This window comes from Ammodytes marinus (assembly GCF_949987685.1).
Source record: "Ammodytes marinus genome assembly, chromosome: 7".
NCBI classification, from domain to species: domain Eukaryota; kingdom Metazoa; phylum Chordata; class Actinopteri; order Uranoscopiformes; family Ammodytidae; genus Ammodytes; species Ammodytes marinus.
The window spans coordinates 23,992,794-24,012,564 of record NC_137211.1 but is presented as its reverse complement, the minus strand read 5'-3'; the positions used below and the strand labels follow the sequence as shown (position 1 = coordinate 24,012,564).

General features: G+C 41.3%; 1 protein-coding gene across 1 annotated transcript; it reads right to left on the bottom strand.

The window, feature by feature from the left end:
* Positions 1–616: 616 nt before the first annotated feature.
* On the bottom strand, positions 617–19,458 carry LOC307252926 (immunoglobulin superfamily member 21-like; the record flags this gene model as incomplete). Its single annotated transcript, XM_080030748.1, has 10 exons — positions 617–696; positions 1,249–1,287; positions 1,362–1,554; positions 5,181–5,281; positions 6,430–6,946; positions 8,593–8,708; positions 10,977–11,095; positions 11,289–11,410; positions 11,888–12,000; positions 19,395–19,458. 10 exons carry the CDS (start codon positions 19,456–19,458, stop codon positions 617–619), a joined length of 1,464 nt encoding a protein of 487 aa, XP_079886874.1.
* Between the last annotated feature and the right edge of the window lie 313 nt (positions 19,459–19,771).

Below are 19,771 nucleotides of genomic sequence, written 5' to 3'. Positions count from 1 at the left end.
TTGTTTACTTGTTTACAGGCAAGTTTCAACAGGTCTGTTTCATGTGTCTCTGCCTGCCTTCCAGAAATTCATGTTAATATCAATTGTCCCTTTGAGATAGTGCTTCATTTTTGTAACACAGCTGCTTGCACTGTCCCATAAGGTGATGAAAAAGTCTCATGTGTCAGCTGGAGCGCAGGTTGGGTTGAGCTGATTAGACCAGCCTATCAGGACTGTCCTTCTCCCAAAGCAGTGATTCCCTGGGATCTTGTGTGAACTCTGCAAATAGTTATAGCTGACATTGCACACCTTGTATTCAAGATTTCCCCTCAGTGTGTGTCACGTAGTTCGATCCTCTTACATAGGCTGCTCATAATCAAATCAGTCAGAGCAGAGTAACCACCCATCAGCAAAGTGACGCACTGTTTGACGGCATTCTGTACAGCAATCTGGACCTTTGTTGTGCGTCTGACGTTTCCTGGCAGGTCTTCTCAGAGTCCAGCAGCACAGTTAGTTTAGCTGCTTACAGCCATGTGGAGGTTTAGCTACTGTCAGGGGGGATTGTTAAAGAGCATCGGCCTCAGGTAGATGTGGGTTGTGGTGGTGGTGGTGTGTGGAGGAGCAGCAGAGCCTCCGGTCACGTCAGCTCACAGATGAAACTCAGCAGCAGCATGAAGGTTAGTGTGAAGGAGCGCTGAGTGACTGCTGCGTCGATGGCTGCACACAAACAAGACACAATGCATTACAAAGCACTGCTCTCTATTCAAAAGTACTTCATTTATTCACATGCTCATTCAGTTTGTGTAGTGAACTGTTGGTCTTACTGCGCTCAAATGAAAATAAACGTTTGAATTGAATATATACACAAGGGGAATAACATTATATATAATAAAAAAATAGAAAACGTTGAAATAACTTTTAATAATAATGAGTTTAAATGATATGTATAGTTTTATATATAATACTGTGTATATACTGTACATTTATATAATGCATTTAATAAAATGAATTCACAAATTATTGTTTCACTTTAGTGGTGTCATTATTCATTTTATAATTACTTTTAGATTTATTCAATAGTAAACACTTTGAGAAACTCTATATTAGTGCTGTACAAACTAAGTTTTTATTATTTTATTATAGTATTGGAAACGCTATCTCAGATTCCTGTGGTCCCCTTGTGTTTAACTTACTGGTTGCACTAAGACTAGTGGGAAGTTAATACGGTATGAGTTGTAACTGAAGTGACTATGACAAAGCTTGACCTACCGATAAGATGTTCTTTTCCTTTCTTCAGTCTTGGGTTTTCTGTGCAAAAACAAAGTTTAAAATGATTAAATTTGAGAAGATCCCACACACACACACATACACACACTACCCACCAAACACGATGAGGCGGGTGTGGGTGTCTGTGGAGCCCAGAGGATTCTGGGCCGTGCAGCGGTACATTGAGCCGTTGAGGTCATCAGGAACTCTCTCCAGGACCAGTTCCCTTCCGTTGTGCTCCTCACTGCCATCCAGCAGGAGGCCCCCAACCTTAGTCCAGGTGTACATGGGCTCAGGGAAGACCTCACTCTGTGGACACACACACACACACACACACACACACACACACACACACACACACACACAGAGCTTCAGGGTCTGGTAAAAGTGAACTGAGAGGACAAGCCAAACATTTTGCCTATTTTATACAGTATTTTGAATCATTTTTTTGGCATTGATTCTATTGTTCTTTCTCTCTTGCCAAATAGAAATTCGGTTCTATTATACACCATATTATATGGTCTTAGTGGTCCCTAATACGTTTTTCTTTAATTGTTTGCTGAAAAAAACTTTCAGATAATTTATTGTACTATGCTGATGTTCAGCTAATCTCACAATGGCCTATTTTTTAAAAAGAGCTGCAGCTCCCCTTGTAAATATACAGGCCGTTTCTCAATTCCAAGTACACAGAGTACGGACTTGCGGACTTGGAAGTTCGAACTTGCTAAGTCCGAACTTCCGAGAACGGGAGCACGCACCTGCAAGTGGAACGGCAGCGGACTCGATGGCGTCATCACCTCGGCTCGTTAACTGTGCTACAGAGCTGGGATGCGGTGGAGACGAGCCCTCCTCAGTTGTCTATCTCACGTCCTATGTGTTTTATTGTTATGGCTTGTTTTTAACCTTTCAATTTATCGTTTAATATTGATAAATACACTTGACTGTAATGAGTTATCATTTTACCACAGGGTGGAAAGTTGAAGCCCCTTAAAGCTACACACAACATATATAACAGGCTAAAATGTATTAAAAAAAACCTAGGCATGTAATAATTCATAGACCCTTTACTGATCAAACAAGTAAAATGTTTAATGGATTTTTTAATTCTGATAGACTTTAACACTTCTTAGCAGACAATAAATACATAATTGCAATTGATTGTACTTAAAATAAACAAATAAGCATGGCATATACTGGTATATCTATCTATCAACAGTAAATATATATAGCGCCGGAAAAAATTAAGAGAACAGTCCGGATTTTTCTTAAAATTTGTGGTCTGAAAATGGTCTGAATGACAATACTTTAATTGTGAATTTGGAAGAAATGTTGTCAGTACTTTATAGTATAAAATCAAAATGTTCATTTTAAGCTAAACACATGCCTCTTAAAAATAAAACAAGAGACACTGAACATTTGGAGTGGTCTCTTAATTTGTTTCCAGGGCTATATATACACACACACAATAAACATAAATAATGTAAATAGTAAATAACTGAATCAACGATGTTAAAAATATATTTATTATTATTTTTAGAAGCAGCTCACAGCTGTACACAAAGCTCGACACCCCTGTGCCTATCCTGGCTGTCTTCTTTTCTGGAGGGAGACCTGAAGCCAGCCTTCAGGCTCTCCAGGGATAGCTTCGACAGGCTACCCCCATCAGCACCTCGACCTCATGGCTCCATCCATGGGCTTTCTTCCGGCCGGGGCAGCAAGGCCAGCAGCGTCCCAAATTCAAGCTGGCCTGTGGTGCGTTGTGCAGGGTGACGGTCCATGGCGTGGTGGAGGCCATCCTCCATCGGGTCATCCATTTCCCCAAGCCAGAGGAGATGGAGGAGGTGGGGGCAGGCTTTGCTCGGCCTTCAGATCTGCTGCCGGGGCATTGATGGGTGCCATGTCAGAGTTCTGCCACCTGCAGAACAGAAGAAAAGCTACTTTAACAGGAAGCTCTTCACTTCCATCATCCTGCAGGGTATCTGTGATGCTAAGAGCAAATATATAGACATTTACATCGGGAACCCGGGGTCGGTGCATGATGCTCTCGTGCTCCGGCGTTCCCCGTTCTACAATTAGGCCCTGTACCCACCTACTTCTTGCTGGGTGATGGAGGGTACTCCTGCCTGCAGCGTCCCGTGGCCATCATTAGGCTCTACCGCCACCCATCCATGTGAATTTTGATTACCAGGTCATATTGAAGCCCGGTACAAAAGGCCAGAGGTCGCAACATTGTGGAGAGGTTGTTTGGGATCATCAGAACATGCTGGTGGGCCATCTTCCTTAGGTCTCTGGAGATAATAAGAACATGGTTTGTAAATATTCCTAGCTTTGTAAATAAATGTACATATTTGTAATGACATGTTTTATTCTCCTCTGTGTACAGTTTTTAATATTTAAATTAGCTGATTTTAACTTGCTTGGCATGTTGAGTTTAACCATGTTTGAAGTCTATAAAAGACATCTTCTGTTTTTTATGCTAAATAAAGAAGCGATTTTCTTCTTGAAACTCTTGCCTCCTGAAGTCCATTTGTAACTGAATTTGCCAGTATACATGTGAATGTAAAATATAAAAAACACTGTTGCTATCAAAACAATTTGCTCAAAAAACATAGCTAGTATAATAAAGTATACATAAAAAACATAGGGTGAGGACAGTATTTGCAATTACAACTTATGCAATATATTAACATATCAAGCCAATACATTTGACCAATACATGATACCATTCAAATGTAGAGCCTTAGCATTGATTTGTGAATTCATGTGATTTCAATCACAGGGAACCCCTGCTTGGATTTGACAACAATATTATCTATTAACGTGTCAGAAATAGGAGATAAATGCGATGGACCTTAGGTATCCCAGGTTAAGCAGTGTCCCACATTAGGGCAATTCACCATACGGTTATGAACCACAACTTTGCACCCCCAAACGGGACTAGCTACTGCAAGCTACTGTCCCGCGGGGGAAGCTAGAAATCCCCCGGGGCAAGCTACTGTCCCGCGGGGGAAGCTAGAAATCCCCCGTGGGACAGCTGGGCAAGCTAGCAGTCGGACGTTTACGGAGCTAAGTAGGATTTGACAGGTTGGAGAATTAAATTATCAATAAAAACTTCTAAACAACATACCGGTATTCTGAAACAAAAGTAGTATTTATAAAATAGTAATAATTATGCTTACAGTTGTGGGTTTCTCCGCCTTGTCCGCCTCTGCCGACTCTGCCTCCTTGCTCTGCTACTACGCTGCGAAATGCATTCTGGGATATCTAACGGCCCCAAGTCCGCACAAGTCACCACCGATGCATCCTCGATAGAATGGCCAGTTGAAGAACACATCAGGAACACTTCCGGGTACTTGACTTGATGCAAACTTTGAATTGGAACAGTACTTGGGCTACGGTTGATGACGTTTTACGAGAACGCAAGTACACAAGTACAGAAAAGAACGCGAATTGAGAAACGGCAACAATCTTTGAGCTCTCCCCGCCCCCTGTCCGGAAGCGAAGCCAGATACGCCTCGCCCTCTGTCTGTCAGAGCCGTGGACCAATAAGAAATAGGGGTGTGGGCTGCACAGTGGAAGCTTCTGGCTTTCCAGTTTTTGAGGTCAGAAACGAGGAGAATTCTGACTGGAGTATATTGGGGGGGAGGGGTGGGGGTTTCAGAAAGGGGGGAAGTGAGAAAAGGAGAGATTGTTATTTTTTTTAATATTTTGGCAGTCTCTAGGCACACCGTGGCCCCATGGATATGTTAGAACACATTTAAAAAGTGCATTTAGCATAATATGTGACCTTTAAAAATAAATTAGTGAGAAGATTGACTTTTTTTCACTCCGTCCATACCTTTGATAGTGTAACGTCCCCTACCCTTTGATGACATTGCTTGCACTACACAGGGCTTTCCCTGTCCATAGAGTCACTGTGTTGGAAGGAAACTCACTGCAGAAGGTCCCAGCTGGAAGCCCTGGATTGCGATCCGCACTCTGTCTCCCACCACAGCCCTAGTGGGACTCATGGACAGCCTTGGTCCTCTGGGAGCAGCTGGTGGAGAAGTGACATACCACGTTGGACTTCAGTTGCACTGTGCGACAACACTCAACTTTCAGATATCTAAATAATAGGATAATGTCAATTGAATGTGGTCACTCACATTTCAAATATGTACCACTACCCACCCTCTCAGAGAACACGTCCTTTTTATGAGACTGTGGTACAAACCAGCTGGGGTAAAGTGGTACAAACTGTGCTCAAAGCTCATGATGACCCACTTGCTGCATAATGTTCTCAGTTCAATTTGAATGGATGATTTCAGTGGCATGCCCCCTGTTGATTCTTCTTAGCCCTGAATCTGTCCTCGGGAAAATGTGGTTGTGTTCTGAGGTTTCAAGAAATCTCAACAGCTCTCATTATACTTCTCATTAGCTCTTTTCAAACTGCACATCAACTGTGTCAGGACTCCTGGGAGTGCATCTGACGTCAGTATGTAATAATCTGCATCTTTATTGTTATTATAATCAGGTGTTCTGAGTTATTCACTCACCCTTAACCTGCCCCTTCCCCTCACTGCTCTTCAGACTGAACCTTGGCTAGGAAGATGATTTTTTTAATTTCCGAAATTGATGAAAAGATCATTCTGCAGGGCACGCTGTGTGTGCTGCCATGTCTGAAGTTCACGATTTTTCACGAGCAATCTAACGCAGCAGGCATGTCTGGGCGAGTCCTCTCTCTGTGGAGTGCCAACGGCTGTAGCGTTACAGACTCGCTCTGTCTGCACTTCACTAACTTCAGGGTCACAATGTTGGATCAGAATACACTGAGAATGCATTCTGCAGGTAAGAACTGCCAAAATACCGACTTCATACAGTGAATAATGTTTGATTTAGAAAGAAACTGGCCCTAAAAAATATGAGTAATAGAATTTGTGTCTGGTTAGAGCGTCCCCCCTGAAGATCAGTCCTCGTTGCAGCAGGTTATTCTCTGTATGTCATTCCCCTTTCTACCCCATTTCATCTATCTCTCCAAGCTGTCAAATAAAAAATAAAAATGCCCAAAAGGAATCTTTAAAAAAAGATTGCATTCGTATAAAACCTGATCTCATAACCAGACACTCTGAGTGAAGTGGATTCAGAGAGTGGTGCATGTTAGCTTATAGTCAGAGTCGGTGAGTCTGTCTGTTGTGCGTGACTCACCCAGTGTGACCTCGGCCTGCATGGGCATGGACAGAGCCGGGTGGTTGACCTCACAGCTGAACAGAGCCTCGTTGTCCAGCGTGGGGTTGAGTTTCCAGGTCAGCATGGCTCTCACCTCCACAGTGCCGTCGCCCGCCGCCTGCTGCCGGTGCTGGAAGTGGTAGAGCGGGTCGCTGCTCTGCACCCAGCGGGGGAACTCCCGGCTCACCACCGTCTCTGGGATCAGCTCGGTGGTGGGCTCAGGGTCCTCGTCGGTCCACCCCGGGCCTGGTTGGCCCTGCTGCTCGGGTTCATCATCCGGCCCGTCTTGTCCCAACCGACCCAGGTTCCCCTCTCGGTCCGACAAAGACTTCAGAGACTTCTGGAGTTTGGTGTCGTCAAGGTCTCGACTTACTTTGGAACTCCTGAGCCCTGCTGCTTTGCTCCTGGCCCGACTCTTCATTTTGTCTCTCGCTGAGGGGGAAAAGCGGACAGTTGGCACCACATCGATGAGCTCACCGTCTCGCTTGAAGTACACCTGTAAAGGCAAAGGACAAAGAAAGGCGCTGTGAGCTCAACAGGAACAGTGGAAGCACTTCAAATCATAATTGCCTCTCCAAAGAAGCTGTTTGAAAAGACATCTTGCTGTGTGCTCGATGGCTTCAGGGACAGGACAAGCATTTACTCTTGTCTAATCTCTAATGCTTTGTACAACGATAGTTGGTTAAAGGAGATGGCAATGGGAATTATTCCACGGGAATGTGTTCAAACGGAGGTTATTCTTATTTTGAGAGGGTATCGCCGTTCATCCCGATAGATCTCAGTCATCAATTTGTACCATTCGAGAAAAGTGGAGAAGTAATTATCAGAATCACTGTCTGCAATTCAAAACACAAAACTTGAAGGGCAAATGAGACTGTTCTTGCCTAATTGATTTCAGGGTTGCTGGGCATTCTTAAGTGGATATCGCTGAAAAGACTGTCTGAGTAGGCATAATGAAAAACAGTGTACCTCAATGCAAGTTTGTAACTAGAGATGTTGAAGCTTCATATTAAATTCAAATTACGTTTAAAATATATTTGTACACCTAACCACCATGTAAAGGAACAATTACAGCAACTAATAATCCTTTCATTGTACATAGGAGCATGTCCGTACTGATAAAAGCAGTCACTCACACCAACACAATGTATTTTTTCTTTTTTATTCCAGTCTAAACACCCAGTTACTTCTTTAGATTCGTTCCCCCAACCATGAATGCAAACACCAGGACATAATCCCCCAGCCGGCTCCCACCAGGCTTGAAATTACTTTTCTTTATCGCTCAAAACTGACTTTTTGAAATAAATGTATTAGATTCGATTTGTTATCATTATTGTGATTTATAACATTTAAATGTACTGTAGGTGTGTTTGTGTGGGTAAGATGTATCTCTGCAGAAAGGACATTATGACTAACCCTCAATCAAAAACAATGCATGCAGCTGTACTCTAGCTTTGCACATTGCTGTATTTTTATCTATATCTGTGTGAAGCTTACAGCCTTACGCTATTCTTATCTTGCTTATTTCTCAGGGAGAGTACATGATTATGTGGTCAGAGTGACCAATGTATAGGCTGGCATCATCACTACAGTAAACCAGTGCTCGGCAGAGGTGACCTTGGTTAACCAATGGGAGCTGCTGAACAAGCAGTCAAGTTCAGATTGTTCACAGAAGATAGAAAATGTTATGAAATGGCGTTCTGTCAAGATTATCATAACACGTAGTACTGCTTCTCTTCATCTAACTGATATGTACTGAATGTCACCCTTCACTGGACTTTTATTTTCACATATGAAACTGCCCTGTTATAATCCTCTGAGATATATATTTTTTTTCTAAGAAGGTCACAGAGGGTATAGACTGAAGCCATAGCATCAAGCGGGGTAATTGTTTTTCTTCTTCTCTGTGAGTATTAAACGTTTCAAATCCAGCAGTGCTCCCAATTTCTTGCTGCAGTGAAAGTAGGCCCACATGCGTCCTCTTTGACTCTCAGGATTAACAGATGAATTGTTTTCTATTATCGTAAATGGATGGATGGTTTATGAAACTCTCCCTGCTACCATGCGGAGCAGTGACGCAAAATTCGATTATGGAGACTGCGTCCTTCCAGAGAGATAAAGGACAGATAGGCTTCATCTCACCATGGGGGCTGGCTTTGCTCCCGTCACAATGCAAACCAGAGTGAAGTTCTGGGCCTCGTAGCGGCTAAACGGAGCCGGGCTGTTGGCTGCCACCACAGAGATAGACTTTGGAGGCACTGCAAAGCAAAGACAAAGAAGACTGAGGCACGCATACATACATTGCTTTCAATTCATGTAACGAACATAACAATGCAATAAAAGTTATGATGTATTTATCTAGTAATGAAAAAAATGCAGTGGTAAGTGATGAGTCAGTATGCTTGTGATTGGGATTGCTATAGCAAGCCTGGTGAGAACAGCCTGATCTGTCGAGCTTCACATGTGTTCCTCTACAGCAGTTCTGACCTGAACGTTTGTTGAAAGGAAGCCCCTGATTGGTTATAGTTGTCAATCTTGCCTCCAGTCAGACCGGGCTCTCCCCACTTCAGGAGGCTCGATTGACTACATGAACCAATCAGGGGCTGCCTTCCACTATCAGACGGGAAATCAGTCAGCATCAGGCCCTGATTGACCAGGTCATATTTTGACTGGCTCCTCCCCACTGAGATTGGAGAAAGTCCAGACTTATCTGCAACAAACTGTTCACCAAGATTCACTGTTGTTTCAACACACTTAACCCCTCTGAGAACCACAAAGTGTGTTCCTATCTACAGTCATATGAAAAAGTTTGGGAACCCCTCTCAGCTGGCATTATAATTGACTCTGCTTTCACAAAAAAAAATATAAAAGTGGTATGTCTTTAATTTACCAGGAACAGCTAAGTACTGGGATGTTTTCCAAACAAATATTTTTTGAAAAGCGGTATTTGGTTGTATGAAATAAAATAAAATGTTAAAAACTAGCTGTGCAAAAATATAGGAACCCTTGTGGTTTTGTTGATTTTAATGCCTGTAACAGCATGTAAAACTGATGACTTTAAACACAAAGTTGGTTGGATTATGTTGTTAAGTCTTGAACCTCATAGAAATGTCTGTTTAATCATGAGAAAAGGTATTTTAGGTGCCTAAATGCAAGTTCCACTTCTCTTTGACTCTCTGCTGAAGTGAGACAGAATGGGATCATCAAAACAGCTCTCAAAAGATCTGAAAAACAAAGATTGTTCATTGTCATGGTTTAGGGGAAGGCTACAAGAAGCTTTCCCAAAGGTTTCAATTGTCAATTTCGACTGTAGGGAACGTTGTCAGGAAATGGAAGGACACAGGCATAGTGGCAGTTAAACCCAGGCATGGCAGACCAAGAAAAAAACAGGAGCGGCATAGGTGGAGGATTGTGAGAATGGTTGCACACAACCCACAGATCACCTCCAAAGACCTGCAAGAACATCTGGCTGCAGATTGTGTATCTGTACATCGTTCAACAATTCAGCGCAATTTGCACCAAAACATCTGCTTTTTATAAAGACCAAATAACTTAATTTTTGTCTCATCAGTCCAAAGCATTTTCTTCCAATATGAAGCTGGCTTGTCTAAATGAGCTTTTGCATACTCCATGCAACTGTATCTGTGGCGTGGGCGCAGAAAGGGCTTCCTTCTCATCACCCGGCCATACAGATGTTTTGGTGCAAATTGCACTGAATTGTAGAACCATGTACAGATACACAATCTGCAGCCAGATGTTCTTGCAGGTCTTTGGAGGTGATCTGTGGGTTGTGTGCAACCATTCTCACAATCCTCCACCTATGCCGCTCCTGTTTTTTTCTTGGTCTGCCATGCCTGGGTTTAACTGCCACTATGCCTGTGTCCTTCCATTTCCTGACAACGTTCCCTACAGTCGAAATTGACAATTGAAACCTTTGGGAAAGCTTCTTGTAGCCTTCCCCTAAACCATGACAATGAACAATCTTAGTTTTTCAGATCTTTTGGGAGCTGTTTTGATGATCCCATTCTGTCTCACTTCTGCAGAGAGTCAAAGAGAAGTGGAACTTGCATTTAGGCACCTAAAATACCTTGTATCATGATTAAACAGACCTTTATATGAGGTTCAAGGCTTAACAACATAATCCAACCAATTTTGTGTTTAAAGTCCTCAGTTTTACATGCTGTTACATGCATTAAAATCAGCAAGACCACAAGGGTTCCCATATTTTTGCACAGCCAGTTTTTCAAATTTTATTTAATTTCATAAAACTAAATACTGCTTTTCAAAAAATCTTTGTTTGGAAAACATCCCAGTACTTAGCTGTTCCTGGTAAATGAAAGACATACCACTTTTATCTTTTTTGTGTGAAAGCAGAGTCAATTATAATGCCGGCTGAGAGGGGTTCCCAAACTTTTTCATATGACTGTATCTGTGTAGGCTACAGGTTAACTATATAAATGAAATCTATTGAGCTTGGTGAACCCATGTCTTTAAAACTCCTGACTACTTCAGAAATGAGAACATACCTATCACAGTGAGGATGATGCTGCCGGAGGCTAGAATCACTTTGCCTGTAGAGCTCCTGTCATAGATCCCCACATGGCACTCATACATGCCATCGTCCTCCATCTGGACCTCAGGAAGCCTGTTCATATACACAGGTGAGAAAATGACACTGTTTGTTGTGTCTTTCACTTGACAGGAATTTCTCCAAATGAATCTCCCCTTTCACTACTCACTCACTGCCAGAAAAAAACATGCTACAGGTGTGAATGCATTTCAAAGGATTTTGGTTTTCAGAACATAAGACTTTATGGATGTATTGGAGCCCGTCTTACCGCACAGTTGACTGGTAGACCAGGTCCTCTCGTCTGCGGTTGTCCTCCATGTTGGAGTAGCTGGTGTTGTACATGGCATCATAGGTGAAGATCTTCTGCTTGGCACTGCCTCCTTCAATCACCTGAGAGGAGAAAGTTCATCAGCATAACAAGTGGATCTATTCAATTAAAATCCAATGATACCTGAAAAAAAGGACATTTCCGTCAGCCTCAGCTGTGAAATTTGCTTGCTGAGCACATACGCTTTAAAACCTTTTTTCTCTATTTCCATTGCCCATTGCGATAGTGGCTATTGGCTGTAGCTAACAGTGGGGCAGAAAGGCTGACTCAACCAGTCGTTAGGTCAAATATAATAGATCATACATGGTTAAGTGTTAATTACAGCTGCAACTGAAGATATGCGTGCTGAATATTGATTTGATCAATGAAGTCATCTTTCAGTCTGTGAAAATGTCAGCATTGGTGAAAAGTAGATTAAAACCAAGTAAACAACTTTTGTTACCTGTATGACTTTACACTAAAGTTAAATATTTTCACACAGACACACTGAGGTCAGAGGAAGAATGGAGTTACTGCATCAAGTTCACCTGTGTGCTCACCCGAAACCACACAATCTCTCGGAGGTTGCCGTCTGTTCGGAAGTTGCACTTGAGTGCTACCGTGTCTCCAATGACAACGGGAGGAAGAGGGTCAATGGAAACCGTTAAATAACCTGCCAAAGAGACAAGAATGGGAGACATTTGGAAATGGACATTACATCCTCGGTCTGGCTCCTATATAGTCAACTGTGATGTTAGATAATGTTATTTTGTGTTTGGAAAGCAATCCACTATGAAAGCATTAGTGGCCTTGATGTAGCCTACTGTACTGCACTCAGCTGCTCTTCTGTTAATCAACCTGTAGTTGTTGTGGCCATTCAGCTTTATTTCTGATCACATCAAAGCTGAGTGGAGGTGGACTCTCCATTTAGCAGACATATAGTTATTGCTAAATGAATATCCATTGAGCTAACTCTCATAAAGCACAAGAGCTGCATCAAAACCTCTCCTACTCCGTTCACTTTGCAGAAGCTTGACCAAACTTAATGAAGCTATAGTCAAAGGGTTATCTGCTAGCTTTTTAGACAAAGTTCATATAATTAAATCTAAGGCTCTGATACTGAATCAACCAATAGGACAGCTAGTCATTTGAAGAGGAAAAAAGAACAGTGGAGAACTCTTGTGAGACAAAGCAACATATCCAGGCCCTGTATTTATGAGAGAGCTGGAATGAGTCGTTAGAATTCAAAAGATACACTCAGATCCATTCAGAGCAGGAAAAGGCATAAAAAGAGGAAGCAAGATTAAAGTCAAATAAAGATCACAGTGCGTACAGTGGAGTGAAATGAGAAAGTACAAATAGAGGTTGTTTTGGACAACTGAAGTTTATCAAGAACAACACAAGAAACATTTCTTCCATGATTGTCTGTTGTTGTCCACTGTTGCACATCCACTTAGTGTTAACTTGTTCACCGTGCAGAGCATTGCAATTTCATAGCTATAGTTCTGTGAGATAGTATAGTGAATCCCACTGTTGCCATTTGATGGTGTATAGCCATAACATCCCAGTTGTTAAAAAGCTGGTTAAACTCAAAGAACTGCATAATAATGAAAAGCAAATCCTAACAAGGTTACAGGTTGTGAAATTGATCAAGAGCTTCCTTACATAGTCTCAACATTAAGGACATTTAGGAATGTACAGGTGTCCCTCCTTCCTTAGTGTGTCCACACCCTGATAGAAAATGTTGTATATGTGCCTAAAGTTTCTGTCTTGTTTATCAACCCTAGTGGCATAATGGAGTCAGATCCCTTGGTATTTACATAGAAAGAAAACATGTAAAAACAATAACTGGGAAACTGAGCAGCACAGCTGCTTAAAGATAGTCCTTTATGAAAAAAGTTATTTACTGTAACTTTTTAATCCCACTGATCCACTTTTGGGTAAGCCATTACAACTCCAAATATCCCAAATCTTTTAAGCTGAATTCTCAGGAAATATGTGTCAACAATAAAATAAAAAAGATGCTCAATACACATTTCTATTTGATGGAAAGGTGCAGCCATTACACTTTTATTCTTGGATTTAAAAAATGTAATTCTCTTCGGAGTAAACATCATATAGCTCTAAGGAAGAGCTGTTAAAAAGAAATAATGATATAGAAATACATATATAATTCTGTCTGTGGAATAAGATGACTTTGATGACCGTGAAGCCACTTCAGAGGACACAAAAAGGGAAAACTTGGTTGTACATGATAACCGTCAAATCTTGTTGGATAATAATTCAATTCAATCATTTATGTCTTTGTACTATGATGAAATGCTCAAAACTTTTTTTTTCTTTAAAGAAAAGTTCACTGTGTTTACATTAGCAGTGTTTGGTTCAGAGTTTTTGGTACATTGCTCTAGATTTCCTTCCTGACATTTGAATATTTAATATGGACTCTATCCCTCTGAGAGAACGGGACTAAATCTAGCAGGAATGTACAGCTGCTGCATTTCTTTATGACGCTCTTGTGTGTTAGATTAGAAGCTCAGCATCAGTGGATGCTGTTAAAACAGCATGTAAATAATTACATCCATTATGACCAGATGCCCTGTAAGTGTACTACACAGGGAACTGAACGCTGACCCTGTGCACTGCCAGTCAACACACAGACGGCTTACAAACACTAATGCCCAGGAGAAACGGTATTCACATCAGACAGAGATTTATAGTTTGCTAAACTGTGACCAGTGGGATTAAATGCAAAATGCAAGTCTTCAGCTGCATAAATGCTTCATGTTCCCTTGTGAAAAGCACGTGTGAAACCCATTAAGCGTGTTTGTGACATGCATGACACCATTTCACATATGAAAATTCCTACAGGCCCATGTGAAGTAATGCAAAATCGAACATAAAAATAAAACAATTCACATTATATCGCATGCAACAAATACTTCATGTGTGATAAATTCAAATACATTCATATTTTTTGACATGTTGCATGTACAAAAGGTGTTTCATTTTCAGCTTTAGACATTTTATCGTGTGGAACAGCATTCCACAAGTGAAAAAAAACACATGTCATTGACAACTGCATATTGTTGGATCCTGTCTTTCACATTGTAAAAACCTGGCACATGTTTTCAGGTAGCTCACGTATGAAAGACCTCACATGGTCAAAATTCACTTCACGCATGACTTATTCCCATATGTGGTTCATCATATTTTACATGTGATTAGTTCACATAGCATGTTACATCTGTGCATTTCCTGTTTTATATTTAAGATGTCACATCAACCTAAGCCAATTTAATTTTTCTGTACATCTGGTTTTTCACATGTAACAGCATTTTCCAAGTGACTTGAAAATATTACACTAAGAGTTTGAAATATTGTAGGCCTACAGTATTTGACATGGGAAAGATGAATTTCACATGTGTATTCCTTTGTTGTTAACCCTTGCCTGATGTGGTCTTTCTTTACTGTGTGCATGGTTGGTGTTGGGTGAACTAATTTTCAGCAGCTAAGCGGTTGACCTCTGACCTATGGACCAGGACCAAAGGCAGCCTGGTGCTGCTGTGAAGAGCCTTTGATGCCCTCTGTCATCCCCCTCCACACCTCCACAACACTGGCCTGTACTGCATGACGTCAGCCTGCATACAGATTATTTTCCCCATGTTAATCCTCGCTCCAGTTTTTCATCCAAAGAGCAAGCCATTCGCCAATCGCGGTGGTCTTTCCAATCCCCACACACACACACACAGACACACACACACACACACACACACACACACACACACACACACACACACACACAGACACACACACACACACACACACACACACACACACACACACACACACAATGTGTTAGAGAGATTAACACATATCAGAATAACTCACACGTGTACATGATAACTGACTCATAATGCGTTTTGTAAACGAGCGAAAGCAATCATTTTACTGAAGGAAAGCATATTTTGGAATGAGATTAAGGTTGTTAAAATGAGATCTGGAGGAGTGATATCTCTGTCCCCGCTCAGCATGTTTTGGCTGTGGACTGTCTGCTTTTGCCCTACTTTAATGAAAAACATAGCAAGGACAATTCAAAAGCTAAGCCTTTATGGAGGGCTGGGCGTTGTAAAGTGCTTGGTATTCCATGCCTTGTGTTGTCTTTGCGGTGGGAGATAACGACGGCTTATCCAGCCAAGTCGCTCTCCTCTCAATAAATTAGTACATTTCTCCAAGTACAGAAGGCAGAGGCTCTGCCCTGCTGTCAGATAAAAGACTCCACATTCACAGACATCCGCAGCAAGTTGAAAGACTACAAAAGCAGTTCCAGTGTAGGCTCGGCTGTGAACATTAGGCAAGACAAAAGCCGCTTTGAATGGGAAGTACGGGAGGTTCCCTTCATACTGTCTTTGATCGCAGAGCTCCGTTCTCCCCACGTCTGTCACCTGGCTAACAAGCTGCCAAAACATTATATCTATTCTATCTATATCTATACACCTCACCTGAAAGACAACTTGCATATCAAATGCCTTTCATCATCCAAACATCAGGAAATCTTTTGCAGATCAAAATATTTACAATCCCCACTGACCAAACAAACAGTGAAATGGAGATGTGTTACAGACAATACCCACAAAGGGAAATATTGAAACAGTCATAAATCAAACTGTCGATGAAAATGTATGTTTACCAACCGTCTGTGGGAAATATCTGTTTTCACTTTCTAGCATAAAAACTGAAAGCAGGCGAAAAGAGCTGTAACAACAGAGTCTGCAGGCATACTAGTGGCTCTGTTGAGCTGTGCTAAAAGCATAGTGGTGCTTGCTTTAAATGACCAGCTTAAGCACTCTAACATCATGCTCACAATGCTAATTAGCACTAAAAACAAAGTGCAGCAGAGTCACAAAACGACAAGTTAATGTTTTGATCTGATGATGGTGCTGGATGCAAAGTAAAAGGGATCTTCTCATCATTTGGAGACACAACAGTCTGATCCAAATTCCATAATGATCCATCCGATAACTGTTTATACAGTGTGGACCAAGTTGTCAGCTGCGAATTATGTGCATATTAAAGGTGCAGTGTGTAAAAATATATATTTGGGCATCATCTAGTGGTGAAAGTTATAGATTGCAACGCTCCGTGTATTCCTCTCCAGTTTGAAGAGTTTTCAGAAGTGGCCTTCAAGAATAAGAAGCTAGTTACTTAAGATCATCGACCATTACCTAAAGTCCTTCCACAAAGTGATGGGGTCAAGCTTTAGTTATTTAGTACTTCTACTTAGTTTTCCAACAGGTGTATTTCCAGCTGACACCTATTATATATAAATAAACTGTACATTTGGACTGCACACCTACAAGCTCGTATGCAAGGAATATGTGAGAACAATTGGTGAGTACTGTTAAAAATACACATAAGGGTTCAAAAGTTTTAGTCCGCAGACATTATGTATTCAAAAGGGCAGGGAACAATTACAAAATGTCCCCAAATAAAAAATTAACTGGAGCAAAAAATTTGGTTTAATGTGGATTAATCGGTTAAACCTCGGTCACAATAATATAATGAAAAGCCAAGGCTCTCTGGAGGGCATGATGTAACCACAGCAACTTGTTATATATTAATAAGGTATATGTTCTTAATCATTGAACAATGCTTTTTTGTATTTTTTACAATTATTGTTCTTTTTTTTAAATGAGTTGCTAATGGCTGGACAGGCTGTCCCCTGAGGACGCTCCCTGGCTCCTGGTACTGTTGGCTGTGTCAGTGCTCCACATACATCAGTAAGGCTCCAGGCTGCCTCAGCTCTAGCAGAGGCAACAGAGATTCCTTCCTAATCCAAAACCTAGACAAAGGCACCTAAGACATCATAGACAAAAAAAATCTAAATTCTGCTTTGGGATTAACATCCGGGCACTTTGTTGTTTGAACATCCACAAGCATTTAATCATGTTTAAGTACAGATTACCTTGAGCAATATGGGTCATAGTCAGACAATGGGCTTTTTATCCGATAGAGGTAAAATCTCCAAACTGCATCAGGTAAATTACTCGATGGCTCTCCTGCTCTGAAGCTTCATAACCAGGCTGGATGAATATCTGAATGTTTTGCTTGCTTTGCTATGGATTAGAATGACTGTATATTGGCAACAATAGGAGCCCTGGGAATGGTCTGTAGTTGCTGGATTTACAAGAACAAGGCACTATCATTGTATCTTCATTTATACCTTACTTCCAAAGCAGATGAAACATTTTCAGTTTTCTCATTCTTTCTTAGCTTCCCGGCAGCCACTGGTTTCCATTTGTTTCATCATGGCTGGATTAACCAGTTACAGGGCCCTTAGCCAAATACATTCTGTCCTCCACCATCTCATTGCAACCATATAACAAACACAAAGGTCCATATTGATTCTGCCAAATCCTAGATAATGTTCAGTGACCGCTGTTATGGCATATGGTTAAGAACGCCATGGTTTGGATTTGGCAACTACAGGCGCTTGCACACCTTAAAATCCGAACCAAGATGTGAACCAAGGTTGTTCGTGTTCCATTGTATAGATTTAATCCAGTTGGCATGGGTTTCACATTGCAGTTCTGCGAGGGCACCAAAGTACTTTCCATGACATACATTCTGTCAACATTACCTACGTGGCTGCGTCTCCCTTTACTGAACTTTGATTGGTTAGTAGATGGGCGTGCATCTGATGTTGGCGTGTCTATTCAGTGAGTAACCTTGGTATGTTTTAATTAATTAGTGATCGTCAGTTGATGGTAAATTCATCAAACACAGCTTTATTAGGAATGTGACCCCTTTGAACAGAACCAACATCATATTTGTGTAAAGGTTTTGACACAGTCCGGCCGTGTGGTGTTTTGGTGTTTGCAGCGCTTTTTCTTAATGTGCTGTGTTGTGGTATGTGAGAATGGTGTCAAATTGATGAAGATGTTTTCTTAATTTGCTTGTGTTTCGTCTATTTGCATATGTTTGCAGTGCGTTGAGCTCTCAGGGCCACCGTAAGTAGTCCATTCTGTGCATTTGTAATCCAGACTCGCATTAAACTGTCACAAAAAAAAAGATCTATTTTCAGAGACTTAAACAGTTTTTCAGTTGTATAACCACAGTGTGCATGGCATCTGCTTTTACCGTGTCAGACTTATTTGTAGAAACCCAGTTTTGAATAGTCTCCACTGCAGTGCCACACGACAATAAAATACAGTAACTATGACAACAACCAAAACAGACATGATGTCGTTTACCCAACTCAAGTCTCTGCAAGTTGAAAAAAACTGTTGTGAAATTGAAAAAAACAAAATTAATTAAAAAAGTTGCTGTCATGTGACCTTCGTATAAAAACCTATGCCATTTCAATACTTGGTTCAGTTGATGACATTTTGCACATGCAGACATGCGCTTGAAAGACCTGGAAAAAGCTTTGAGTTAAAATTACCAACCCCTTTCTTTTGTTCCTCTTTTCTTGCAACTACTTTTCCAAAGGAAGATAATAAATAAAGAAGATGAATTGTAATGAGTCAGCCAAAATATGTAAAAACACTGACCTTCAAAAACAATCACACACACCATTTGATTAATAGACTAGTGAAAGTAATGAGTTGCTTTCAGTCAAGCATGAGATAGTTCATCACACTGCGATGAGCCCAGCTTACACCCATCAACCACACTATAGACCACATTCCAAAAAATCTCCAAAAGATATCTCTGTCTAAAAACGTTTGGTTCCCTGAAACACAAAAATAAGAATTTACCAATGCTATAATTATTGTTTTAATAGACATTTATTTGTGTTAAGTCTTGAAACAAGAAGGAAAATGTCATGTGTAAAATCTACAATAGATTAGAATCTGATGTTATATGAAAAAGGTGGAACTATTCTTAATACCCTGTCAGGGTTTCTATCACCACTCATTAATCATCATAAGGAGTAAGCAAGCGTGCACTCCACACCTCAAAAACAAAAACTATTCCAGTAAAATATTATTCCGTACCGTTTTCTACAGAATTAAAGGCACTGTACGCTTTTCCTCTGGCCAGCTCATTCAAACAGTGTCCACTTACCAGCTGTCAGAGTGAGAGTGTGAGCGGAGAAGAGGAGGAAGCAGAGGGCGAGAGGTCCAGTCATCCTGCTGGCTGCTGCTGCTGTTGCTGCTCACACAGAGGGACGTTCCATCTGTCATCACAGCCCAGGACAGAGCCAGCGTTTGATCTCCCATCCTTTACACTGAGGCTGCCTCGCTCTGCCGCTCCGGTTTATATTCAGAGGATTACAGCAGCTCGCTCTCTCTCTCTCTCTCTCTCTCTCTCTCTCTCTCTCTCTCTCTCTCTCTATCTTCAGCTTGGTCACTTTGTTTTTCTCCATCTCTACCCCTCTCTCTGTTTACTCTCCCTTCCTTCCTTGTGTCTCTTTTGCATCACTTGTTCGTTCAAGTGTTTGT